Source organism: Syngnathoides biaculeatus, chromosome 22, assembly GCF_019802595.1.
Source record: "Syngnathoides biaculeatus isolate LvHL_M chromosome 22, ASM1980259v1, whole genome shotgun sequence".
In the NCBI taxonomy this organism is placed as follows: domain Eukaryota; kingdom Metazoa; phylum Chordata; class Actinopteri; order Syngnathiformes; family Syngnathidae; genus Syngnathoides; species Syngnathoides biaculeatus.
Window position 1 is genome coordinate 18,272,463 of NC_084661.1, and position 26,575 is coordinate 18,299,037.

General features: G+C 51.1%; 3 protein-coding genes across 14 annotated transcripts; 1 reads left to right on the forward strand and 2 right to left on the reverse strand.

Moving 5' to 3' along the window:
- Positions 1–614: 614 nt before the first annotated feature.
- LOC133495454 (uncharacterized) lies at positions 615–4,151 on the reverse strand. 2 transcript variants are annotated; one of them, XM_061810096.1, is made up of 4 exons: positions 3,998–4,151; positions 3,370–3,452; positions 749–3,286; positions 615–688 (listed from the first exon to the last, which is right to left on the reverse strand). In XM_061810096.1, exons 1-3 carry the CDS (start codon positions 4,117–4,119, stop codon positions 753–755), a joined length of 2,739 nt encoding a protein of 912 aa, XP_061666080.1. In that variant the 5' UTR covers positions 4,120–4,151; the 3' UTR covers positions 615–688; positions 749–752. The 2 variants fall into 2 exon arrangements, with proteins under 2 accessions (XP_061666080.1, XP_061666081.1); XM_061810097.1 differs by having other exon boundaries at positions 3,370–3,431; positions 3,998–4,146.
- Positions 4,152–4,672: 521 nt separating this feature from the next.
- On the reverse strand, positions 4,673–26,360 carry LOC133495456 (D(1)-like dopamine receptor). 2 transcript variants are annotated; one of them, XM_061810108.1, is made up of 3 exons: positions 26,191–26,360; positions 11,175–11,411; positions 4,673–8,184 (listed from the first exon to the last, which is right to left on the reverse strand). In XM_061810108.1, the coding sequence occupies exons 2-3, from the start codon at positions 11,397–11,399 to the stop codon at positions 6,598–6,600; spliced, it is 1,812 nt and encodes a 603-aa protein (XP_061666092.1). In that variant the 5' UTR covers positions 11,400–11,411; positions 26,191–26,360; the 3' UTR covers positions 4,673–6,597. The 2 variants fall into 2 exon arrangements, 1 of the variants encoding a protein (XP_061666092.1); XR_009793575.1 differs by lacking the exons at positions 4,673–8,184; positions 11,175–11,411 and adding an exon at positions 25,919–26,090.
- Positions 9,379–20,789, forward strand: LOC133495455 (uncharacterized). 10 transcript variants are annotated; one of them, XM_061810099.1, is made up of 15 exons: positions 9,379–9,515; positions 13,961–14,840; positions 15,007–15,135; positions 15,207–15,317; positions 15,687–15,760; positions 15,842–15,979; positions 16,433–16,523; positions 16,617–16,710; positions 17,051–17,138; positions 17,454–17,681; positions 17,828–17,865; positions 18,010–18,116; positions 18,431–18,536; positions 19,343–19,382; positions 20,467–20,789. In XM_061810099.1, the coding sequence occupies exons 1-15, from the start codon at positions 9,444–9,446 to the stop codon at positions 20,611–20,613; spliced, it is 2,343 nt and encodes a 780-aa protein (XP_061666083.1). In that variant the 5' UTR covers positions 9,379–9,443; the 3' UTR covers positions 20,614–20,789. The 10 variants fall into 10 exon arrangements, with proteins under 10 accessions (XP_061666083.1, XP_061666088.1, XP_061666087.1 ...); XM_061810104.1 differs by having other exon boundaries at positions 17,828–17,905; positions 18,012–18,116; positions 20,467–20,616; XM_061810103.1 differs by lacking the exon at positions 20,467–20,789 and having other exon boundaries at positions 17,454–17,525; positions 17,595–17,681; positions 19,343–20,452.
- Positions 26,361–26,575: the final 215 nt, after the last annotated feature.

The window sequence follows — 26,575 nt, forward strand, 5'->3', positions numbered from 1 at the left end:
GGTGTGGTCCAGTTTCCTGGTACCAAAAAGAACCAGTGCAGCATTTTTTCTGGCCCGGTTTAAGATGGCGGATTGGACTCTGCTGTCTCGCAAAGCTTTGACGTCCTTGCGTTAGCGACACTTTGCCGCTGAAGGGCCGAATCACGCCGGGCCGGCGCCACAAGTGGACCGCCGACTTTAATGAAGCCTCTCCAGCAATCAGCAGAGCGAACGATTCAGAGCTCATCTGGGGAGATGATACTCGTGTGTGTGTGTGTGGGGGGGGGGGGGGTGGATTTATCAGAAAAATCATACGAGAGTCATGTGTGCACACCAAAAGAGGTTTGTCAACATACAAATGGCATCGGTCGCACGCTCAAGAAACCCCCCACTGCAGTCCAATCATGACCCAATCACCCTGTAATGCAGCAGTTGAGGACAAAAGGCTGGGTGCTAATTCAGTGGGGGGGGGGGGGGGGCAATGTGTGACAGCATTTACAGTCAGGACAAAAATAAAACACTGGGGGCGCTTCTCCGGTGCATAAAATTCACAGGTTTAGCATTGCAAGTTTGAACTTGAGCCGTTGACATTTGAAATGAAATTGTTTTGGGATTCAACACGAATGCAACACAAGTTAAGTCAAATTTAGTTTATTTTAATTCAATCTTACTCTGCAGGGAATCATCAAATCGAAGCAGAAAGTGCATCCTGCAAGAAAAGAAAAAATGATAGTAATCAATATTGACAAGGTGACATTTGCGAGTTTACCTTTTCAGGCCTTTCGTGGCGCCCTCTGGTAGGGAACGTAGGGAGGACCATAATTTTGGGAGTAATGCATTCTGGAAAATTCCTTTCGCTCTTGCTGATAACCATTTCGGTTGCGAATGACATAAGTCGGAAGGTTGTCGTCTTCTTCATCGTCGTCGTCGTCACCGTCGTCCTCCTCGGCGAAGGCTTGATGCGATGACACCCAAGGGGCACCGTGTTGAAGAGGAATCTGGTCCAAACCTTTGCCGGGGTGGCCTGGATATCCAGAACCCCACTGGTGGAAGTTCCAATAATGGCTCCAGTCGGGAACGCCAGCAGAGTCAGAGCCTTGAAGTCCGGAAGCAGCGTCGATGAAGTCCACCTGAGGGTATGGCCGGACCGGAAGCGGAAGCGGACCTTGTGCTGGAGGCCACTTTTTGCCGCTCACTTGGACGGAGGTTTGATGTCCGGGGACAGGAGGAGCGCTTGCGTCGTCGTAGTCGGATGGATCAGGTGTCGCCCAAACATGGTGTTGCTTTTTACTAGAATAGGAGTCGGACTCCTTTCTGGTACCTGAAGGAAAACTCAAGTGTAGCTCCTCCTGGTGGTGGACCGGAGTAACTGAGGGCTTGTGCTTTGCTGACCCAGCATAGGCTGGACCGTGTCCTGTCCACTTTGCGTGCCAGTCGCCCACAGGCTTCACTGCAGACTGCCCGACCTCAACGCCGCGACCCGGTTTGCCGGAAAGGGGTTCACGGGTCGGACTGGGGACCGTAGGCCGCTTGACACCCGGGATGCGTTTCTGTTGCCCTTTTCCAGTGCCATGAAGGAGACCACCACCAGAAAGCGGATAACGGAATTGACCATGCGCTCGCCAATTTGGGTGCTGGTGGTGACTGCCTGAACTCGCCGCCAGCTGCTCCTTACCAGTGTCAAGTTTGACGCCACCCGCTGGATGTTTGTATTTCAGGGGAGTCTTATGGCTTTGAAAGTGTGCAAGTTGGCCAACTTTTGTCCAACCAGGGCCCAGGTTTCTTCTGGGACCAAATACAGACTGCTCTGCCCCGGTGCCAGGAGGACTCACCTTCGCATTGCCAGGGGAGAGCTCAGGAGCAGTTAAAGTTTCGGTTCCAGACGGCTCAAAGACTTTACTGTACGTTGGCCACCTTGGGGTCAGGTGATCACCCGGATGATTCACTGCTGGGTCCCCCTTGACTGTACCTGGATGATGATGATGATGATTCCCTTTTACACCACTAGGAGGAACCACAGTAGCAGTTGGGAGTTTGCTTGAAAGTCGCTTCTGGACTTGACCGTATGCTGCCAAACCTTGACGCAGGTTGCCACTTGGATTGACTGCCGCTTGCCCCTTGCCCCCACCACCACTTGAGTGTTTGTGGCTGGATGGTTGCATGTCAACTGAACTGTAGCCTGCCCAACTTTGGTGCAAGTTGCCACCTGGATTAGATCCCAGCGGCTCTTGAAAAGCGCCAGGGGGAACCGAAGGAGTATTTGGGGGTTTGTAGCTGGAAGGCGGTTCATAGACCTGACCGTATGCCGCCCAACTTGGGGCCAGGTTGCTACCAGGACTTACTGCTGGCTTCCCCTTGACAAAAACCCCAGTTGAGGGTTTGTAGCCAGAAGGTTGTGCAAGGACTGGACTGTAACTTGCGGGGTGCCCCCTTCCACTGACACGACTCGCGGGAGCAGCTGGGGGTGGCGAATACACAGGACTGTAAACCGTCCAAACTGGGGCTAGCTTTCCACCTTCATTAGCTTCACGTTGCTCCTTCCCAGTGCTGAGAGGACTCCCTTGTACACTACCAGAAGGAACCCGGAGAGCACTTTGAGTTTCATAGCTGGGTGGCCCAACATATACTGGATTGAACGAGTCCCAACTCGGGTGCAGGTCGCCAACGGGATTTGCCGCTTGAGTCCCCTTAACGCCTCCAGGTGGGAGTCCGTGACCCGAAAGTGTCACATCAAATGGACTGTACGCTCCCAAATGGTGATGACTGTTGCCACCGGGACTCACTGTGGGTTGCCCCTTGGCGGTGCCAAGAGGACCACTTGGGAATTCATAGCTGGAAGGTGGGGCGTATACCGGATTGTACAGCTCCCAACTTGGGGGTAGGTCATCACCTGGATACGCTGGGGACTGTCCCTTAGGGTCAGCTTCAAAAAGGCGCTCTTGGACTGGACCGTACAATGCCCAACTGTGGTGCAGAAGGCCACCGGGATTAGCCACTTGTGTGCCTGCATTTGAGGGCTTGTTGCCAGAGGCCGGCTCATAAGATGACCGACTCGAATCTGAAGCAGGTGCATTGGCGTGGTCACCGGGAAGTACCGGAGGACTCCAGTGCGTCTTAGAGTTCTGCAAGGAGGCCTGACGGTCGGCATGGCCTGATGAGGCCGCACTGGGTGTCGCGGGGCTGGATGGGGACTGGCTTCCTGGGGTGGGGCCAGCAAGGAATGTGCTCGAGTATTTTTGTTGCAGGGACATGAGCGGAGGCCGCAGGCTTTCGGGCGGCGAAGCCGGGCCGGCGCCGGACCTGTAGTCTGTGAACATTTAAGAGAAATAATTAGAAGCAGGTTGGCCTTTAAGGTTAAGTTGATAGCCACACGACGACGACGACACTTACACTTTTGTTGCACGGGTACGCTCGCAGCGCTGCTGATGAACAGCAAATAGAGCCAAGAAAACCTGCATGACAAGAGGAAAAAACTACAAAAAAAAAAAAAAAAAGTGCTGCATAAATGAGGACTCCCAGCCAATCTGCTCCGTCACTGACAAGCAGACTTAGCAAAATTAGCCAAGTACAGGCCCACATTTCACATGCGTTTCAGTACATCTCATGGATGGCAAGAGCAAAACCAAATTTCAGGGACGTGTAAAACGCGGGAGGCTGCGATTGCGCAAGCCAAAACAATTCAACCGCTGTACTCAGTTTGCTCCAAAACTAATCAATGCTGGCGAAAGGAATTTGCAAATTCTGCTGGTAACAACAACAACAACAACCACAAATAACCTCGGTGAAAATCTTAGTTATGATTTCAGTTGCTTTGTCAAAAGCAAGAAACTTGCTCAAAATGTGATCAAAGTTGATCGAGCGCAGTCACGTGTGATGTTCCTGCAACAGCTACCATTTCTCAAAGGTCCAATTGTTCAGCTTCCAAGAACCAAAAACCTTGAAACAAGCCACTTGGTTGCGTGACATTTTCAAAGACTTCATATTTAAAAAAAAAAAAAAAAAAACTATTTCTACTAACCTTGCGGCGAGTCCAGGCCCCATGTTCGAAACCCGGGTAGCTCCGACTCTGCACGAGCACACGAGTGAGCCGAAATGCCGGTCGCGGCTTAAATGCCGCTGGAGCCGCTCGTTGGCCGCCATGGAAGGCACCTGCGCCACAATCTCCGGGCGCTGATTGGCCGCCTGCGATGGAGAGCTTTCCGATGACGTCACCGCACCGCCACCACCCGTAGACCGATCGGATGAATTAACGATGGAAAAAAAACAAAAAAACTTCCCGCTTCAGCTATCGCCTGTGTTCTCTGACCTCTATGACACACAAGATGGCGTACAGTTGGGAACCTTTCCATTGGAACTCGCGTCGTCATCAAGCAGCGACTCGCTTGGAACGCCGCTTCCGACCACAATGACGTCATCGACGGGGTCCGGGATCCCGGGTTGGCTCTTCCGAGTCGGCTGCTGTGAGCGCTTGGCGGTATCAAAAGTGTTTTAGGGATGCAGAACATATCGCAAATGTTCTAAAAAAAAAAAGAGGTCAGCTTGGTTTTGAGAGCACATTTTAATGCCGCTTGCGCACAAAAAAGAAAAAAAAAAAACAGATTTAAAATCAAAGTATGTATATATATATATATAGATATAAAAGTGTTGTCCAAAGTGCCACAATGGACTTTTTCAAAAATGAAAAAGGGTCAGATTATCCATCCATTTATTTTCTTCGCCGCTTATCCTCACGAGGATCACGGGGAGTGTTGGAGCCTACCCCAACTGTCAACGGGCACAGCCTGAACTGGTCGCCCGCCAGCCAATCGCGGGGCACGTTGAGACAAACAGACAGACAGACTCACAATCACACCTATGGGCAATTTAGAGCGTTCAATTAATGTTGCATGTTTTTGGGATGTGCCCGGAGAAAAGCCAGACGGCAAACATGCAGACTCCAGACAGGCGGGGCCGGGATTGAACCCGGGTCCTCAGAAGTGTGAGGCCGACGCTTTACCGGCTGACCCACCGTGCCGCCCCTGGGTGAGATTTTTTTTTTTTTTTTTTTAAGTTACAATTTGCATTTGTTTACCTGCAAATAAAATGGAAGGATTGATCGTTTTTCATTTACTTTTTAAATTTGCTAGTTGATTATTTTTCTCTGTTTAATTCTAACTCTAATAATCACCAAAAATGTATTAAAACGAAACTTGGATTGTTAAGCGTCTTCAATGGGCCTCGCCTGCATGTTTTGGGGAGGAAAGCCACGCGGGTGCGGGGGTAACGTGCAAACTCCACACGGGCCAGGTTGGGATTTGAACCGCAGTCCTCACAAGTGGGAGGTACATGTGCTAACCGGTCGCGCCACCGTGCCGCCAAATCAATATATTAATATGACAAACGTGAATATGTTTTTAGGGCGAGAGATCACTGCAGGGTTGCGTCAAAGAATGTGCAGTACGTGCGTGTCGTCCCCCTGACAAGAAGATGCACTTCCCCTCATCGCCGCGGTCACGTTCCAACATTCAAAATATGAAAAGCGCACGTGTGGCAATTTCCAAGCAAAGGAAAAGCTTTGAAGAGCCGGCGGGGGTCAAAGTTGAAGAAGCCCGGGCGGCCGCCGTGAGGCCTTCGGAGGTTTTCGCTTTCATCTTTGGCGCCGCTTTCATCGCGCGACGGTGGAGAAGCCACCAAATGAAAGTTGCCGCCGTCTGAATTTTGTTTTTGGTTTTGTGCTCGGATGCCAGATTGGATTTTTTTTTTTTTTTTAAATAATCCTGTGTGGACCAAATCGTTTGGAGATGAGGGCAAGAAAAAACGTCCACTGTTTTGCGTTTTCATTTACAAAAAGATCAATTCTCATTTTTTCATGTTAACATTCCATCCATCCATTTTCTGAGCCACTTATCCTCACGAGGGTCACGGGAGTGCTGGAGCCGGGGCCTGGTACACCCTGTACTGGTTGCCAGCCAATCTCAGAGAGAGCAGTCACAATCGCTCATCCTGTAGGGGCTCAGAGTTGGTCCCCTGCTCCTCTGCATCGAGAGGAGCCAGCCTCCCTGGTGAGGGGTTCCGGAAAGAGACCCCCCCGGGACGACCCAAGACACGCCGGAGAGACGGCTGGCTTGGGAACGCCTCCCTCGGGATCCCCCCCCCCCCCACTTGAAGAGCTGGATGAAGCGGCTGGGGAAAGGGAAGTCGGGGTATCCCGGCTGAAGCGACTGCCCCCTCGCCCCGACTCTGGATCTGCCGTAGAGGACGGATGGATGGACAACGACAATCCCGATCACGGACGAGTTGTCTACAAAACGTGTTTAGCTTCGAATTGTCCAAGTCTTCCGGATGTTCCCATTTGTCGAGGTCAACGGAAAGAGAACTGATTATTTGATCGAAATCAGACATTCGCAAACGTCTGCCGTGACTTTGGACTCGAACGGTTGACGTTTTTGCAGCGGGAAAGGAATCCTAATCCGTTTCTTTTTGTGGAGTTTCTACATTGTCAATTTGAAATCGTGTCCCGTTTCTGAAGAAAAGGGATGGAAACGGAAAAAAAATGCAAAAACGGATTCTTTTCATCCCAGTTCTGGGTCAAAGGTAACAGGCGAGACAAAGGGATTATTAAAGCAACGGCGACGAGGGTCACTGGTCCCGCACTTGACCCGGGAGGGTGTAGGAGTCACCGAAGGGCGTCATGTCCAGAGAGATGTCCGCCTCGCTCTGCGGGACGGCCGGCGGCGGCGGCGGGTCGGCGCGGCTCCGTGAGTCGTCCGAGAGCACCGAGACTTGGTCGAAGCGGTGGCGGCGGGGCCCGGCGGGCGGCGGGACGGCGGCGGCTTCCTTGGGCGCGGTGGTGTCGTGGTGGTAGGACACCAGCTGGTTGCTGAAGTCGACGGCCTCCACGGGCGAGCCGGAGCACAGCCGGTTGCAGCCCAGGATGGTGGAGAAGGCCTTGCGGAAGTCGGCGTTGAAGGCGTAGATGACCGGGTTGAGCGACGAGTTGGCCCAGCCGAACCACACGAAGATGCTGAAGGTGGTGTCGCTGACGCAGTCCGCCGCCTGGCAGAAGGGGACCGCGCAGTTGAGCACGAAGAAGGGCAGCCAGCAGAAGACGAACACGCCCATGATGACCGACAGCGTCTTCAGCACTTTGGTCTCCCGCTTGAAGGAACTTTTGAGGGCGCTCTCGTCCTGGGGCGGGGCCGGCGCCCGCTCCAGCGAGGAGATGCGGCGGATCTGCGTCTGCGCGATGTGGAAGATGCGCGTGTACGTGCCCACCATGATGAGCACGGGGATGTAGAAGCTGATGAGGGACGAGGCGATGGCGTAGGTCCGGTTCAGGCTGGCGTTGCAGTCGTCGCGCCCGTCGTCGTCGTCGTCGGCGGCGGCGGCGCGCACCGCCGCCGACGCCGCGTCCCGGTGCCAGTTGAGCTGCACCGGGATGAAGGAGATGAGGATGGACAGCGTCCACGCCACGCCGATCATGACCAAGGCGAAGCGGCGCGTCATCTTGCGCTCGTACCGGAAGGGGTTGGAGATGGCCCAGTAGCGGTCCATGCTGATGATGCACAGGTTGAGGATGGACGCGGTGGAGCACATGATGTCGAAGGCCACCCACGTGTCGCAGAAGCGGCCGAAGAGCCACGCGCCCGCCACCTCCGACACGGCGCGCCACGGCATGACCAGCACGGCCACGAACAGGTCGGACACGGCCAGCGAGATGACGAAGGAGTTGGTGACTTTGGAGCGCAGGTGGCGGAACTTGACCACGGCGGCGCACACCAGCGTGTTGCCCAGCAGCGTGGACACGATCAGGGCGCACAGCACCAAGCCGGTGAGCGCGCGGGCCAGGCTCAGCGGGTCCTGGTCCCGCGGGCCGCCCCCGCCCTCGTCCTGCGCCGGCCGCTGCTGGCTGCGCTCGTCCGCGGTGGCCATCGCTCGCTCGCTCGCTCGCTCGTCTGTGCCGCGGGATGCCGCCGGACCCGCCCCGCCCGGGGCCCCCCCGTTAGGAACACCCACTCCCACTCCCACTCCCACTCCCCCGTGGCTCTCCTCACGTCGCGCTCGCTTCACTTGAAGTGGTTTCACCCAGCCCCCGAGGGGCCGCCGCTGGCGCCCCCGAGCGGAAAGAGCGGCGCAACGACAGCGCCGGCCGGGAGACGGAAGCCTCCGGAAAGCTTGTGGATCAAACTCGCTCCGAGGTCCCCTTTCAATATGATTGACGACGCACTGAAAAGTCACAAAACAAACGAAATCAGATCAGTAATTCGCTGGCTGCCACGTGAGATTTTCAAGGGGGCATGTTTGGGCTGGGGTCGAACCCGGGTCCTCAGAACGCTTTACGGCCCCCCCTCTTCACATTACAATTAGCTCGGCTTTATTACCTGAGGCAAATAATATTTCCGGAAGTTGCACCAAATAAAGACACGTCGCGTCATTATCTTTATGATTATTACTCTCCGATTCATGACATTTACGACGCGAGCGTTTAGTGCCGTAGCTCATTTGCAAACGGCACAAATAACGTCTAAAGCAAACGACAACCAACTTCCTGGTTCTGAATTCCGAGAGGTCGCGGGGGCAGCTTTGTGAAAAACATTTTGTCTACAGTATTCATATCGTTAGCTCCATGTCAAATCTTTTTGCGCTTACAGTTACAATCGCAATACATATTCTTACTGACCAAAGGTCTTCAAATATGAATCAGGCAACTGTGCTAATGACGTGAGGCTCAGATTCAATTTGCAATTTGCAATATCGAACTTTTTACGACAATGATTTTGCCTTCTTTTCAAATCTTCATTTGGGTGCAGTTTCTATCTCATATTTGTGGACACTTTTTGTTTGTGCATGTTTTTTTTTTTTTTAATTTCTATATTGTTAACGTTCAAGCTGTGCACGTAGTTGGTGCGGCTTCCAAGAATCTCCAAATCCTCGTTTTTGATGAACACTAATGCTGATCACGATGCATTATTTTAATACCGCTCATAATGGTGCAACTTGGAGGTGAGGCTCGGTGTGAAAAATCTCGAGAAGCACTCGAACCGATCCTAACTCGTTTCATTTCTACTTCCTGCTCGCGTGCAAGCTTTTCGTGTGAAATGCGCTCACTTCCGGCGGGGCAAGGCTAACGTCTTTTCCCCGGCCCGGGTGACGTCAGCGTCAGCTGTGCAGCGGGCATGCGCACGCATGTGCGCGCGCGTGAATGATTCAGCAAGGCAGCTCGGCGGCGATGTGACGTCAGGCCTCCCCAGGACGACAGCGTTTCAAATTCGGCCGGTTTTTTGGTTTTGTTTTTTTTTTTTTTTTGCCTCGTCAAGGAGACTCCCGCCGGCTTCGAGCCGTCTCCTCTCCCGGCCAGGAAGGAAGACGATCCCGTCGCCATTTCCGCATTTTTTTTCCACGCCAGATGCTCCCTGGTGACCGCAGGTGAGTGAATCCATCGCCTGGCTCATCGTCACGCAAGGTGCTTAGGTGATATACTGCATATGGAGGATGTTGGACACGCAAGCCGATTGACGTGTAGTACAACCGTCACAAGGAACATACGGGACATACAGGTGACGTTTGGGACGATGCGATGCGATGCGACGCGACGCGACGCGACCGTAAATTGGCCAAAAGGTCGACGGAGGTCTGAACGGGCGGACGTCGCCTTTGAGCTCTTGTGCGGGCCCAAACACACACACACCCATATACAATATACACACATATCTGTATTTATACAAACACGAAGCTAACAAAAAACAACAACGACAACATAGTGTGGATGATGTGTTGCCATGAATTGGGCAAAAAAGTTAAAGGCGCTCGGAATGGAAACAGAGGACATAAAACGGCAGAGAAGCTTCGACGTAACAACGGTGATCATTTTCCCAAGAAATGCGAGCGATGTTTGGATCAGAACCGGTTGCCTCTGACCTTAAATTAGCCGAAACGCCAACGGACCTTTGTCAAAAACTCATCTTACATTACTGTAAATAGGAAAACCTCGTAGGAGCAATGCTAACATTGTTTACGGTAAACATGGCACGTGACACAATTCACTGAAGCGATCTTTTGATCGGGCGGATGAACAATCTCAGAGGCGTTCAAAACGGGAGCGCGCGCCTCCTCATATTGGACCGCCCGTCATTGCCTACGTCAAATGTCTTATCCGTAACATCATCCGGTTGAATCCATGCGCAAAATGAACTTTTGGATCTGAATCGGTTTCATGGTGTAAATGCTTGAATCGGTTAAGAAGTCAATGGGGCAGCGAATGGGAGCGTACCCCCTAAAATGTCCTATTTTCATATTTTGAGTTCTCGCACTAAATCCGAGTGCTTTTAGACCTTAAATGTGACTTTTTTTTTTTTTTAGTCAGACAAATAAATACTGGACAAGCAGGGGAAGAATATTTCCTTGTGCCGCGCACAGGCAAGCGACATTCTGGATCGGAACCGGTTTCATCAGAGGTGTGTGTAAACAGGAAGTGGACGGGATCAGGCGCTTCCCTTTTGTCCGGCGTGCGTTCGGCGCGACCGCTTTGGGCCCGCAGGCCTGCGAGGAGACAGAGCGTCTTTGTTTTGCACATCAGTGGCGGCGGCGGCGGCGGCGGCGGCGGTGGTGGGGGTGGGGGTCGACCCAACCCCCCCCCCCCCCCCCCCCGGCGAAGAGCCTTTCCATCCCATTACAACAGAGAAGTTGTCCTGTGCCAGGTTGCCATGACGCCGGGCAGGGCTGCGGCCGCGTTCTTGAGGTCGGGAGCTCGAGTCACGTGACTTGGCTCGAGTCACCAATTCGCTAATTGACGCAAGGTAAAAATGAGGTCCAGCCCGGAAATTGCATTCTGCCGAAATGATCATTGAGAGCAAAAAAATATCGAGGCTCCAAATCCGTTTTCAAATGTAAATTGGCTTTTTTTTCCCCCTCTTTTTTTCCCGCTACATTAGTAAACACAAAATGAAAATGAGCACTTGTCAATTCAAAGTCACGGGACCAAAGATCCAAATGAGCCATCGGCTGCAATCTTGTATATTTGCGTATTGAGAATTTTCGCTTTTCGTCATCGATGATGACGGCATTGATATTTGTGTGTGTGTGTGTGTATCTGGATGTATTTTTTCAGTTTTCAATTTTCATGCGCACGATTTCGCATCCCAAGCACAAGCTTGCTCGCTTTCTCGCTGAACCCCCCCCAACCACACCCAGGTGACTTCATCCACTTATCGGCGTACCTTTGAGCTCACGTTATCGGGAGGTCGAAGGTTTGAAGGCGCCCGGTCACGCGGGTTGTGTTGGTTGCCATGGCGACAGCGGCGACGCCCGTGAGCTTGCCGCCGAGCGCTTCCGGTGGCGGTGCGAGGACAACTCGACGGATTTGGCCTCGGCGCCGGCGAGCGTTTGATTGTTTTCGGACGGCCGGCCGGTCGGTCGGTCAAATGGAGCGTGCGTGACCGCATTGATGATGCCCGCTGAAAAGAGAGACATGAAGATGCAAAAAAAAAAAAAAAAATGCTTTGGATCATAGAAAGTTCCTACAGCCGATTGATTTGTCGGCGATTAATTCCAGACGGCCCACCCACTGGCTGACGACGTAGAACGTGTTCCAAAATCCATTTTTACGTTGCCCGTCCTATAGAAATCCCCCAAATATTTCATTTGCGCCTTTAGAGCGAGACTAAACCCTGCGGTCCACTTTTCGGAACCGCATTCGGTCATTCCCTACGTCCCAATCACGACGCGCCGGCACCCACAGGTTCACCTTTGATCATCTTTTTTGGGGGGAACCAACCCCCAAAATTCTTTTTGGGCATTTCATCCTCACTTATTGAAGAAATGTTTGTATTTAAAAAAAAAAAAAAAAGGAAGCCATAATAATGGCCGGCGGTGGTAGATTTTGACTCCCTGTGGTCCGGCCCGGTTCTGGTTCTGGTCAATGATGGACTCAGCCGCTCCTCTCAAATGATTAAAGATGTCTTGACCCGGGTCAGGGGAAGACCGAGCGCCCGTTGCCGCTTTTCCCGACTCTGCGCCGCGATCCTGCCGGAAGTGGGCCGGCGTTGTGAGTCTTTTTTTTTTTTTTTTTTTTAATAATTATTATTATTTTGAGAACGAGGAGCAGGAGAGGAAGCCGTCCGGCCGTGGATCGCGGCTGCGCTTACGTAAGTGCACCTTCTATCAGATGATCCTCTTCCTCCCCGAGGAGCTCATGAAGCTCATGATGCTCTGATAAAGGCGCCACTTACCGCCGTCGTCGTCGTCTTCACAACAGCTGACTGCTAAAGCTCTGTTTGCTGTCATTTTTAAGATTTTTTTATGATTAAGTTGCCCCCTCCAAGTGGATTTTAGCCCGTCGGCGGCTCTGCTGAACGCGATCGGTGCCCCTCGCCAGGTAAACTTTGTTTTGGTTGCGGAGAAACTACTAAGTCAGATTTCAACTCGAGGAAATAGTACTGCGATTTAAAAAAAAAAAAAAAAAAAGGCATTCAGTAATATTTCAAGAACAGTAAATCGTTCCAACAGGAGTCATTATTGAAGTAAAGTTGATTCAATGTTTGAAATAATTATACCTGTGGTTAATTATGTTATAGTTACACGAGTAATACTTAAAAGCAAAATATTTGCATAAGTATTCAAACACAATATTTAGATGTATTTAAGAGTAGATATTGAAATATTAAAACAAGAATAATTCATATTCAAACCAACCTAAATGTGAACATATTCTACACATTCAAACGGGAGTAATCCATTTGATAAATAACGGTAAGTAGTATCAAAACACGTCTAAAAGTAAATATTTAGATAGGAGTAACACAAGAGTAAATCATGTTGAAATGACTGCGTAACTTTATACAAGAGTATTTAAAGAGTAACTTTCCACAAAAGTCAATAATCCTTCAAACAAACAAACAATACAATTGTGTAAACAATCCTTAAAAACTAGTTGAAGAAGATGAAAAATATTTAAATCACTGTAATGTATATTGAAGGTAATTTCTTATTTTTTTTCTTCCGTTTCCTTCAAGCAAAACTTTTGAGACGCGCACGGCGGAAAATCTTAATCATCATCGGATGGAACCTCCAGCAACAAAACCGGCGGCGCCGTTGGGCCACTCCTCCGCCTGGGGCCGTGCGCGTGCGTGTGCGCGCGTGCACCTCACACAAGAGTTACAGGGTGTGGTCTGTTACGCGGTTAACTCGGGCGGGCGGCGCGTCGTCTGCGTTTCCACAACATCCGGAGGTTTGCCAGCCAATCGCAACGCGCCGCTAGACAATCTTTGTCTATTCGGGGAAGGGCACTTTCACTCCGTCGCTGAAAACGGGAGAGGTCACGTGGCAGCCGGGCGCTTTCCTGACTCCCGTTTAGACCGAGCTGCTACCGAGCTACACCGGTGTGTGGCTAAAATATTAAATCACACGTTAAAATCCAAAGTATAAATACGAACACTGATACATATTTGAGCAAGAATCCCAGAAGGTGATTTGCTTTTGCTGGCTGCATAAAAGGGGCCAGGTCTGGCCCCCGGGCCTCGACTTTGACACCCGTGAAAGGGTCGAAAATTGGACCCCAAGTCGTCGCACCTCACGTGCAAAGTACAAAGACCAAATAACAAGACTTATTCCTTGTCAGTTGAGTTCTTGTTCCATCATCATCAGCAGCAGCAGCCGCAGCAGCAGCAAAAAAAAATCCATGTTTATGTGTTGCACTGACCCCTGGTGGCCAAGGCACGCAATTTCTATAGAATGATAGAAATCATCATCACGCACAAATGGTTCACATCTTGAATTTGCGTTTGTTACTGCATGTTTGAGGTACAATACCGGAGTACTATTTTTCGTTTGATCTCTTCATACTTGGGGAAGGGGTTAAGGGCCCCTCTCGCTCCCTCGACCTGAATGAGAAAAGATGATTTAAGCTTGCGGGCGGGGTCAAGTTGTGAGCTTTTTCTTGTTTGTACGCCGCCACGCAAGGCCCGCTCGACGACCACATCTAATCGTCGTCTCTTTGATCCCTCAGCGCCGCCGTCTGATGTCCGCCCCCGCCATGCCCACGCAGGTCTCCAGGTTGCCCAAGTTCGCCTCGTGGTCCAAAAGCTCCAGCCCGACCGCCGCCCGCCTCCCCAGTGGCTTCTACCAACCGGGGCCCGCGGGGGGCATCGGCGCCGCAAACCGACCGGCACCCTCGGCGAGACGGGTCGGAACCGTCTGCCGGCCCGCTGACTATTCCGCAAAAGGCGAGAAAGATGGCGGAACGACGGGCGGCGGCGGCGGCGACCGCGTCGATAGCCACGACGGCGCCCGGCGGAACGCTCGCCCGCACACGGCCGCTGTGGAGCCAAAAACGTCAAACGAGTCGCTTCCTGTTCCTAAAACTGGACTTCCTGTCCCTAAAAACAGACTGCCTGTTTCCAAGTTGAGGCTAACCGGGTCCAAACAGAACCTTAATGGACTTTCTGGCTCCAAACTGCGACCACCGCAGTGGTCCACTTCCTCGGGTCCCCTTTCCAGTTCCAGTCCCCGGTCCGGATGTCGTCTTTCACCACCGGCCGCTGGCTCGAGTTCTACCGGCAACCTCGCAACGGCGACGCCCTCCCGGCTTCCCAAAAGCGACGGGTTCCGCCCACGCAGCTTGGCGGTCCAGCGACGGCCGTCCCCCGCCGTCTCCACGTCCTCTCTCGGTGCCGAGCCGGGTCACGAGCGGTCCAGCGCTTCCTGCGTCCCAACCGGTCCGGGAAGGGCGAAGAAGTCCCTCCTGCCGGCCCCCGAGGCTAACGGCGCTAGCTCCGAGCTAGCCCGGCCGTCGCTCGCCGAGCAAACCCGGACCGGCGTGGCGGAGATGAGCCGAGCGAGACCCGAAACCTCAGCGGGGACGCCGACCTCCACGGGAAGCAGCCCAGGTGAGACCGCCCGGCCGGGCCTCTTCGCTCACGTCTTCTGACCCGCTTGCCGCAGGACAAAAGATTATTTGTCAGTAAATAATGCAGGAGGCATACGAATGAAATATGACTAACTAGAATTTCAGGACCGATGAAGGAGTTCTAAACACTGACGTTGGTTTTCCAGAGCGCTCCCTTGAGGCGCCGGAGCCTTCCGTCCCGGGGGAGACGCCCGAGGACATGTCCCTGTCCTCCGGCTCGTCCGTGGACCGCACCCGCGCCGGTCAGGAGCACTCGGATGACTTTGACGACCCGGGTGAGGTTGGGGCCCGTCGGACGGTACCCAACGCCCGACGGGCCTTCATCGCCGGCCTTCTCGTCTCCTAGGAAACGGAGGAGCGGGCGAAGACGACTTTGGGGCGGAGAATGGCGTTACCGCGGCAACGCAACTCCACTTCCTGGACGACACGTTTGAGTGGACCAACGGGACGCTTGCTGGTGATTTTTCTTCTGTTATTACTGTCGAATAATCCACATCGTGCGGACACACACACACACACACACACACACACACACACTCTATTTCTGTCTTTTGCTTATTCATAAGCCATTTATGTGCACGTCTGTATTTCTCTTGAAATCTGGCTATCACTCGCTCTCTCTCTCGTCTCCCTTTGTCTGTCTCTCTGTCTCTCTGTCTTGTCTATGCATCCGTGTGGGAGTATAACGCAAAATATGTATTCGATACGCTCTCCGGAAGGTGTCGCTCGCAACCAGCGCAATAAACGGGCCTGACCGGAATCCGTCGACCGGGTTACTGCGTCGTCCCGAATTGAAAGGCAACTAATTAAACCCCCCCCCCTCCAGGTGACGACCGACAGGACAACCTGAGCCGGTTCTGCCGCCGCGGCGGGTCCACCCCGTCCGACTGTCACGAGCAGGTGCGAATCCGATCGATTCCGAAACGTCTCCCGGGTCCACGCCGACGCTGACGACGTCTTTTTTGCGCCGGGCCCACCCAGGACGGCTCGTCGCTGGACTTGTCCCCGTCGGACAGCTGCGGTTCCGGCGGCATCTACATGTGGGACGAGGAGGGTCTGGAGCCGCTGGGGGGCGGGCTCACTCGCCACGCGGCCGGCTTCCATTCCGACGTCGACAGCGTAAGATGCTTCTTTTTGTTTTTACATCGTCCTCCATCTTGTTTGTCGAGAATTTACACGAGCGAGTCTTTGTTGTAATATTTTTGGCGATTATTAACCTCATGTGCATTTCAAGCTGTGAAATTGATTTTTGTTTTTTTTTCTGAGCAATATTTCAAAGGGCAACAATTTTAAATTCATTATCATTTATGGAATCAAAACAATTATTTTCGTATTCAAATACGCTGTTTTATATAGGCTTTGTGTTTTAAGTAGTGGTTGATTATGAATAATACAATTAAAAAATGAGAAAGCGAAACAATTGTGAATAAATGATGAATTGAAATACTAAAAATGTAACTTTCGATTGATTTTATTGGGAAAAAAAATAAAGGTGTCTCTAGCCATCTGAACTATGGATTTGTAGCTGGCGACCCACCCCGCAAAAGAGTTTTTGTTTCCTTCTTTTGCCAGGACGCCCTAACCAACGTGGACTCTTGCGATTTGGACGGCGACGACCTGATGCTGGACGGCGACTTCCCCGACGACGCTTCAGTGAGCGCCGGTGCGTGGCAAACGTTTCAAAAGTCCTCCGCGGCGCGTTGACGTTTTCGGGCTTCCTTGTGAGCCTGAGCTTGGAGTGTCGCGCACCCGGCAGATGGCGACGGGACGTCCCACGCGAGCGAGCGGTGGCGGAGGCGGAGGCGGAGGCGACTCTGCTGGGGGACGCGGGACGACCGCAGCGACGAAAGGTCGGTCACTTTTTGCATCCGCTTGGGTTGCCGCGGTAACTACAGCCAGACACTTCGCGGAATTGACGCGCTCTAAACGCTCGAGGACGGCATCTCGCTCAACCGTGACTCTTCTCCACAAAAATAATTCCTTATTAATAATTTCTTCGTTCTTGTTAGTTTGTTTGTCGTTCTTCTCCATCCGCAACATGAATGTGGTACCAGAAATGTGGAAAGTGTCCAAAGAAGGGCAGAATAAACACGTGCAAAATGATCACTTTTCAACTTGGATGTCAGCTGAGTCCAGCCAGGTCAGTGCCTTCCAATGACCTGTGACCCCCCCCCCCCCCCCCACGCGCAGGACCCCCGGCGTGGACGCGGACGACCTGGCCGAAGACCTGGGGGCTCTCCGGTCCCAGCTGGAACTCCTGCGAAGGTTCCTGCTGCAGGTGGGCGCTCAAGCGGAGACCGTCGTTCTTCTTACGAAAAAGCGGCGGTCAAAAGGGTTGTAATTGCCGCAAGGGACCACACGGCGGTGGCAAAGTGGAGCTCCTCAACTCACATCAACATGCGTGTTTGCCACAAAGTTGCCGAAGCAACACGTTTATTTAAGATTTGGAGCTTTTAATTGTTATGTCCGTGACTCCATATCGCAGGACGTAGATGATTAAAATTTCAGACATCCTTCTGTGACTAAGAAAGTGCAATTGGATCATTTCGTAGTTTGCCTTCGAGTGACCGCTTGAATCCGAAAACCCGTTTAGGACGACGGCGACGACGACGACGACACGCTGACCACAGACACGCTCAGCCCCGAAGACGACCGCCGGTCCCAGGTCGGCTCGCGTTCCGACGCCGGCGAAGCTACTTTGGGAACCTTCGCCCGACGTGTTTCGCGTTCCCAGGTGGAGGCGCTGCTGAGCGAGGTCCGGCAGCTCAGAGCCGATCTGAGCGCCAAAGAAGGCGTCATCTCGGAGCTCACCCTCCAGCTGGTCAGCACAAATACCATCACTAGTTCACGTATCGTGTTTTGTTTTCCCATTTTCTTTGCCGCTTGTCCTCACAAGGGTCGCGGGGAGCGCTGGAGCCGATCCCAGCCCCCCGCTGTGCAAAATATGACAAGTATATATTTTTTCAGGTGCGGATTCGTGGATGGAAAATGTTTGAGCACCACCAAGTTAAGGATTTACACAGATGCAAAAAGGCACATATCGACGTAAATGCTTATCGGGACTGACAGATGCTTTGCCCCCCCACTGTCAGGCCAAGAGAAGGCAAAAATTCATTGAAAAACAAAACAAAAACAAAAATTGTGTGCGCAGGCTGTTGCCACGGCGACCGGCGGCGGCAAGGAAAAGACGGAGCGGCACACCCAGACCGGCGCGGCGGAGAGTGTGGCCTGGCGGACCGCCTGGAGGGATCGCACGGTACACGCAACAACATCCCAAGTCGCTCCGTGCGGGTCCCCAACCTTTTGCGCGTTTCTGTGAAGTCATATTTTCACGCTCGGGCACAGAAACAAAGACGTCGCCTCGCCGATGGGCGGGAGCTCGCCTGTCGTCAACAAGCTGGTGCCGTCTTGACACCCGAAAGTCGCTCAGTCGCACCCGGTCCGCTCATTCCTTTGCCGGTAAAAGCGCCGTCTCGGCGGTTGGGGACCGCGACGGGCAATTTGGACAGGATTTCTTTTTCTCGCCCCCCCCCCCCCCAACCTTACCTTTGTTTTGCCCCCCTCCCTCAGGCTTTCCCTCCCTCCGCCTTCCTCTCTCCGCCCTGGCAGTACCAACGCTCCAGACCTTACGGGGGGAGGCCCAAACCCGGCATCCCCTCCCACCTCGCTCGAACAAGTGAGTGGCACCCCCACGCGCGACCCGTCGGGCTTTGTTGGGGGGTTTTTTTTCTTCTGCAATTTCTGCACAGGTGTTTTGATCACATTTCTGTGGCAAACATTTGGCAACAGCATTATAGTTTGGAAAAGTATTTCTTGCCCGGCTTTCATGGACGACTGACCCCCTGCCGAAGTATTTTCACAACCCCGCCAACGCAAGTACGCGAGGGTCCGCGTTCGCTTCCGTTGCTGAATGCCAGTTGACGGGTATAAACATCCGTGGCACTTAAAAGGTGTTAAATACACACAGAAACACAATTGTGATTTCATGACATTTCAATGAGGAAAATTGATTTGATAAAAGTACATTTCATTACTTATTTAAAAGGCTGATGCACGCAAAATGCTCAACAAGTCCCCTGACACCCCCCCCCCCTCCCCCAAAACATCTGCAATGGCCTTTTTGACGTAGTGGGGGAAAAAAAAAAAAAAACTGCCTAAAACATTTAAAAACGGAGCTAAAATGGCGTCTCTGGCGGCACGAAGCTGCTAGAATATTAAAAGGTGTGAAATATGAATGAACTCATGAAGTTAATTTCATTTATTAATGAGTCTACATTAGCCAGGACCAAGATGAGAAAGCGCCGGCGTCGGCCGGGTCAGGCTCGTTCCTCCCATTTCTTAACTTGTCGTCTTGTGTACTGCGGTGTGACGCGCTCGCCGACCTTGAGGGGGCGCTAACGCCTCGCTCTGTCCTCTCTCTTTCTCTCCCTTTTCTCTTTCTTTTGTCTCTCGCTTGCCGACGTTGCCCTCGGCGTCCGTCAGGAGTGGAAAGACTCGTGGTGTACTTCAGCGACACGTCCTGGTACGGTTCGCAACCGCCGGTCACCGCGTTCGGGACGCAGCAAATTCACGGATCATGAATCGGGAAGTCCGTTTGGATGCAAATCCCGTCAACGTGATCGAGGAGTCGGGAAGAAGTGAAATGAGCGCGATCTCGCGACGTCCACAAAAGTGATTTGCCCATTCCAGAAAGTCTGACACAAATTCCAAAATCATGTGTACCGGAAGAAGAAATGGGAATACAATTGATCCGTTCCAGACAACCAAAATAACAACAACAACAAAAGAGACTTTCAGTACTTCCCGTCGTATTCTGTAAAAAGTTCCAAACGGGCGGCAAAGCGTACTTGGCATGAACAACTGTAGGCGACGACAAGCCTCCCGCTCTGCTCGGCAACATCGACGTGACACCGTGTCTAAAGTTAGACCTTCAAAACAAAAGCCCGCCAGTATAATAACAGCCGCTTTCGTTTTGAAAGTCTGGCTCGAGACAGGACGTGTTCCGCAGATGCGTTGCCGAGCAGACCAGGAGGCTTGTTGTTTTCTTCCGTTGGTGATAAAAGGTCCCATGACGGGACCGAAGCTTCTTACAAAATGCTTCAGATCAACGCGCATCCATCGTGGGAAACAAATGCCCGGGTCACGCTTCCCTTCCCTTTTTTTTTTTTTCCAAACCAGCCAATGAAAAACAGGGACACTCGTTAGGACCGCAGAAAAAAATATTCAAACCCCGGACCCCGCCAAAACTAGGCCCGAGGATCTACCGTATCCTGATTCGGGAGTAGAAATCGAGCGAATTTGACGTACATTTTGTCCGGTGCACAAAAGACAAGTTCAAGCCTCCGCTAGTGAGGACACCTTTTGTCCGTCCGGATGCAGTACTCAAGGCGGCCGCCAGGTGTCGGCGTGGGCCAGAGGAAGCTTCACTGGGCCCAAATGGTTTTAGTTGGCTTTTGACGCACTTCGATGGTGCGTTCTTATAGATTTTTGAATATACGGCGTGCGTGGCGTACACAACGACGGCAACCGCTGATCAAATACCCGACAGTGACATCACAGAAGTAGTTTTTGATTTTGAAAGTTGTCCTTCCGTGTTGTGTTTCCAGCCACAGGTACCTGCCCCCCACGGCCCGGAAGAGCAGAACCCGCTAGCCGCCCCCCGGAAAAAAAACGCTGCGCTCAACGCGCCTCGCCCCGCCCCGCCCCGCCCTGACCGCGCCCTCCCCCCCAGGACGCGTATCCTCTCAACTTGAACTCTGCTGGAAGGAAGTTGAATATTTAATAAGTTAACTTATTTATTGAGCACTGTGACGACATTTTATTCGTGCGAGCGCTTCATTTTCGCGGCTTGTGATCGTTGAGGCTGGAAATATGCAACCTGGAATAAAAGACGCGCTGTCCCTTTAAGTGCTGCAAAAACACACACACACACACACACACTCTTTGGACTTCCGAGTAACACAATTCGGCGTACGAAAAGGGCGACCGTCCTACCAGTCGTGTTTTTTTCCTGCACACGAGCACACCAAAGTTGGTCTACTAGTAGTGAGGTCATTATTTAAGGTCCAATTCGAGGCACGAGAGGAAAGACTGAAATGAAAAAGACGTTTGAGAAGGTCGACGCGTGGCAACAGCTTTTGTCCACCTCTTCGTTTGTTGCCACCAAAAGGAAGGAAGGAGCCCACCGACATTTGCCATCTTCCTCTTTTGCTGGCATTTTCTTCGGCAGCGGCGGATCAGGTGTCGTGGATAAAGCCGGTCGCCATGGAGACGCGGCGTCGCGAGCGAGCGGCCGACGGGGATTCGGAGTACCTTCAACTTTGCCATTTTCCAGCTTTTCGCCTACTCGGAGCAATCGTGCCGCGAGGCGCCGTCAATATTTCATCGTGGGCTGCTCGGCGCCCTCCGTCGCGGGAGATGCAAAAGGGATTTTTTGTGTTTGTTTTTTTTTTTTTCCAATATGAGATTTAGCCGACCTAATCGATCTTCTCAAGTCTTTTGCGATGCTGATTCGCGCACGTTCAAATTAGAAGACGATAATCTCGTGCAATTTGCAACCCCTGCCGTAAAAAGATAAACGTAACTGGGGGGGGGGGGGTAGAATTACCCCGAGATGGCGTTAAAGTACTACTTTTCTCTCAGATACAGCTTTGGCCTCGAGTGTTTGTTTTGTTTTTTTTTGTCGACTGTTTTCTGCATATTTGAGCATCGTTACTTAACTTCAGAGTCTGTCATGGTGCGATATCGCCCCTTTTCAAATTGGCAGATTAAAACAAATCTGTTGTAAAGTTAAGCAAGAAAGGACGTTCTGCCTATAATTCCTCTTTATTGTTGCAATGGTTCTAGCCACTTATCCTCACAAGGATCACAGGAGATCGGAAGCCTATCCTAGCTAGCTTCGGGCCAAAGGCGGACCGCACCCTGAACCGGTCGCCAGTCAGTCGCAGGGCGGATATCGACACCGTCGCCGAGCGGGAATCGATCCCGCGCCGCCCGCACCAAAGTCAGCCGCGTGTACCGCTACACCATCGGTGACTCGCTGTAACCTTTCAAGGACCCCCAAAAAGTTCTTTTTGATTCAATATGTGTATTTGTTATGTTTTAAAAATTCTGCGGTTTCTTTGACAAGCAATGAAATTGGCCCCCCAAAATCCACATTTGGGAGGTGTTTGGAGAAAAAATAAACAAAAGCAACCGAAAGAAAGACAAACTTTCATCTTTTTCAGTTGCTAACACTAAAACACGACTTCTGACAAAACTGCGCTTTCTGGTTTTAGATGTGCCCCGCAATTGGCTGGCGACCAGTTCAGGGTGTCGCCCGCCTCAAAATGCAACGGATGGAGGACATTTGAATTTCATCGCCGCTATTTTGCCTCAAAGACAAATCGGAAAGCCCAAAGGTGACGTCGCAAAAAGCGGGCGCGCGTACGGCCAAGTCGACGGAAAAGCCGTCCGCCGAAAACCCGATCACGGAGTTGATCTCCACGAGGACGTCGGGATGCCGACCTGAGGGTGGAATTTTGCGGCTCGGGAAGTGGAAATGGCTTTGGCTGTTTTCTTCAAAAAAAAAAAAAAAAATTCTCCCTGCGTGCTCAATACTTGATTGGGATTGGCTCAAATGAGCCTTTCCAAGGAGGGTTTTTTTTTTTTTTTTAATTTAAATGACCAACTTTTTTGCAATAGTTTAGCTTTTTTCCCCACAAATGTAATTATTTTACTTAGTTGTATTCATTTTTCAAATTGTTATTTTATTTATGGAAATAAAATAGAGTAAAATAAGTCGTCATATGTACATGTAAATTATTTTTGTATTGGGTGAAAGAGAATTAAGTAAATGATTAAATTAATCATAAATAATACCATTCAAACGTGACAATTGATTTGCATTCATATCTTACGTACACATTTACAGTTTAAAAAGCTCTTTTTTGTCATAGTTTGTCATAAGAGTCTTTCTAAATATTTACATCCACGTTCGGAAGTGGCATCTTCGTCCATTCCACAAAATGAATAACGAGGACAAAGCGTCGCTGACGTACTTTTTTTTTTGACAACGACACGAGCACCCACGTGCAAAAAAAAAATATGCATAAATGCATTTTGAATGAGCCCAGCTTGGCCATTTTTTGTTCTGATGACGGCGCCGATGATGAGTCCAAATCTGAAACGTCAACACAAGCGCAGCAGTTTTTGTCCTCGCGGGGTCACTTGGCAAAATGTGACCTTAAAAAGGTCCTGAATGGGAAACGGGTGAGACGCAGCCGTGTGCCCAATGCGTGCCGCCGTTGGCAAAAACAAACCAAAAAAAAAAACGGCAAACTTCAGGCTGTCGCACGCACGCACGTACGTACGCTCCCGGCAGCGGACGGACGGACGCCGATTCACCCGCTGCGTCGCTAACGTGCTAATTCAGCCCAATTTTTGGTTTTGTTTTGCTTCTCACTGACGTCGACGACAGAAAGAAGCCGCAGCAGCTCTCGTTCAATTTTCATGTTAATTCCATTCATTCATTTTTACAAACCGGCCCTGGCGGGGCACTCGCGTCACAAACCGGCTCATAACTTTGCCTTAAAGGCCGCTAGCGTCACGCCAACACATCATGGGAGACACCATAGACACAGGCTAACACGTAGCATCGGTGTCACAGATCGAACACAAAGGTAGCGACACATTTAGTCGGAAACGATAAGCATATATTCTTTCTCCTCTGCAAAGAAGGACTAAATTGTACTGTAACTTCGCGAGGCTCCCCGTGTCGCACTTCCACGGGTCTATGTTCGAATCCCCCGACTGGACGAGACGCGCACAGCAGAAGGAGCGGCACGTTGTCTATTGAATGGAAGCAAAAAAAAAAAACGTGGCTATGACTGTTTCATCACGCCCATTTAATGACATCATTTTTGGAAGATTTCAGTAAGTACAATAGTATGTTCTTATTTTTCACTCACCAGGCCACGCCCCTTAAAGGATAAACAACTGCATCCAACACACCTTTGGCAGTACACCGCTTGCAGTACTTACACTTGCTAAAAGCGGTTCCAACGGCACGATGAACGAGCGGTTTGCACATCCGTCTCGCAATTCTGAGGTCGGCGGTTCATAAGGGGCTCCCGTGTGTCGGCTTTTTAGGGACGCCTGCACGAAACTTCCTCATGCAGTATTTATGTATGGATCCCCAATGCAAAGAGCAAATAAATACGTCACGAAATAACTGGCCACGCGAGCGTGCGTGCGGTCGGCCATCGCCACAGGCAAGGTCGGTGTTGCGTGTGCGTGCGTGCGGCGCAAGCAACCGCACGGGCGCCGCTCAAGCCGAGCGTGAAAAAGCGTCGCTGGTGTGTGCGGCCGCCATCTTGCTTATGGCCACGCTCAGTGACAGCCATCCTGAAATTTTTGGGGGTCGCCATTTTGGTATTTTGCTCCTGTGGGATTTGCTTAATTTCCCCTGACAATCAAAATGATGTGCAGAACTTTTTACCAACGTTAACTTGCATTAGCTTTTACAGAAATAATAGAAATGTATCATTGTTTTCGCTACAGATCATGTGAGAATACGGCACTTACTGTATAGAGCAGTTATTACAAAAAAAAAAAAAAAAAAAGAATGCGATCAAACAAGGCACGTTGAGGGAGACAATCGAACAAAATGGCGGATAAAAATAAAACACCAGTGGACATCTTGGAATGGGGCAAAAACGCGATGAGGACAAACTAAAGATTTCGGGACATGATGGAACAGCTGTCGGAATTACGCAGATAGCAGCTAACGCTAGCGAGGCCGCTAGCCGACACCGAACGCTACGTCGGAACGAATCCCGCCAACATTTTGCCTCCTCGATCCTTCGTGAAACGGGACGGCTTTCCCCGCGCTCGCATCTCAGCCTCGGAAAACAATCCCGGGAACGCAGAAAAGACCGAGACCGAGCCGCCTGGACCATCTCCGACGAGATTGGGATTATGTCGGAATGAGGCGGCGTTACATCACGCCCTGGCTGGTCGCTAAGCCGGCTACAAAGCTGCGAGGCCTTCCGGGAAACGAGCGCGATACGGAGCTGCTGCCCACAAACTTTTTCGACGTTTTCTTCTTGAAGAATTCTACTAGCTTGACCCAGCTAGCAGGAACAAGTGAACGGAGTCTACTTTAGTATTTAAGTGCACATTGTTCGCTTCAGCGTGCTAGAATGACCCCATCCCGCCTACGCCGTTAGCTTTAGCCAGCAGACCCAACCCCATTTGCCACCTTGCATTGTCACAGTAGACGTCTAGTTTTAGTCTAGATAGCGCACGCCGCTCCCTTTCGTCAGTCGTGATCATTTTCCATTGTTTCTCGAGTGTTAGCTTCGGCCGACGCAACGGCAGTAGACCTCGCGGCGCTTATCAAAAAGCTATTTCTTCCTTAACTGCCAAGTGAGAAACTTGTTTCGACGTTTCGATGAAATCCAGACTCAGCACGAAGTCTCAATCTCCTTCTGGCCTCCGCGGGGCACGTCCAGAAGGTGGCAGAAACACGAACCACATGATTCAGGTCACTGAATTATTGACAAAGCGTCATTCATCTGAGCTTTCAAAAAAATAAACAAAACAAAAAATATCAAGTTGCCTGCAGACCGAGCCAGGTCTCAAGAGGAGCGTCCGCCCCCCCTCTTAGCTCGAGACTTTTTCTTTCTGCCTTTCAAATAAGTCGACGACAGCGTCCGGCTTGCCGAACAAAAGATCTTGTCACCTTCATTCAGTTCAGAATTAGTTCCTGTTTTGTATCCATTTTCGTTTTCGCTTTGTAATAAACAAGCGCGAGCGGCAATGAAATGAGCGGCGCCGCATTATAAATGCACAAAACAGCCACGAGGCACAACATGGCAGCGTTGGACTTTCAAAGAACGAACTTGCAAAGCTACTCGGGGATGTTGCGCTCGTCAGCAGCAGACAAATGGGAAAGAAAGAAAGAAATAAAATACATGCAGGAAGTCTCCATTTACGGCGTGAGATCGAGTCCCAGAACAACAAACAACACATTACATTATTATTATAATTTTAATTTTTTTTTTTTTTGGGGGGGGGGGCTATACTTTAGAAACATTTCAAAAGCCTGTTTCAAATGTTGCTCGGTGGCAGTTGTCGCTCTCTCCTCATAAGAAGCAAAGTGTGCTCGTTTCAAACTATTTCAGAATCAGACTGTGTGAAAACACACGAGGAAATTTGTCTCCGGCAGCAACGACAGACATTTCTGCTTCTAGGAACGATGAGATGCAAAATCTTCATTTAGATCAAGTAAAATTCGTCACTTCCTAACAAGAGAGAATTCAACCCATGTAACGAATGAGCGTACTCACGTGCCTGCGTCGCCTTTGACCTTTGCCCTCTGCCCTCGGTCGCACTTTTCCATCCACGCCGCTGAAGCGGAGTCGCTGAAGACTTTTGCGATTCGGGATTGGTGATTACATTTTCCGACTGAAATCACTCGATCAATCCATTCTTAACATCCCTCACGACAAAATAAGTAAATGACGTGTTTTTTTTTTTTTTTTTTTTTTTTATATAAGCGAAGACGCGAGGTCGCAATATCGCACCGGAAGTGGAAAAAGTCCGATCCGGGGCCCAGCCAATCAGAAGGCCTCGTGCAAGTTACATTTTGAACCTCAACTTGTGATTGGTTAAATGAGACGTCACTCAACATTTCCCCAGTGCTACTTCCGGGTCCGTTGACTTTCCGTTGAT

Excerpts from the sequence above, each read along its gene's own strand:
- LOC133495454 (XM_061810096.1), bottom strand. The coding sequence starts at position 4,119 with ATGGCGGCCAACGAGCGGCTCCAGCGGCATTTAAGCCGCGACCGGCAT. Across the intron at positions 3,453-3,997 it reads GGGCCTGGACTCGCCGCAAG|TTTTTTCCTCTTGTCATGCA; the intron begins GTTAGTAGAAAT and ends TTTTTTTTGTAG. Across the intron at positions 3,287-3,369 it reads CGTACCCGTGCAACAAAAGT|ACTACAGGTCCGGCGCCGGC; the intron begins GTAAGTGTCGTC and ends AAATGTTCACAG.
- LOC133495455 (XM_061810098.1), top strand. The coding sequence starts at position 9,444 with ATGGAGGATGTTGGACACGCAAGCCGATTGACGTGTAGTACAACCGTC. Across the intron at positions 15,136-15,206 it reads GGATGACTTTGACGACCCGG|GAAACGGAGGAGCGGGCGAA; the intron begins GTGAGGTTGGGG and ends CTCGTCTCCTAG. Across the intron at positions 17,139-17,453 it reads TGCGAAGGTTCCTGCTGCAG|GACGACGGCGACGACGACGA; the intron begins GTGGGCGCTCAA and ends AAACCCGTTTAG.
- LOC133495456 (XM_061810108.1), bottom strand. The coding sequence starts at position 11,399 with ATGCGGTCACGCACGCTCCATTTGACCGACCGACCGGCCGGCCGTCCG. Across the intron at positions 8,185-11,174 it reads CCGATAACGTGAGCTCAAAG|TGCGTCGTCAATCATATTGA; the intron begins GTACGCCGATAA and ends GTGACTTTTCAG.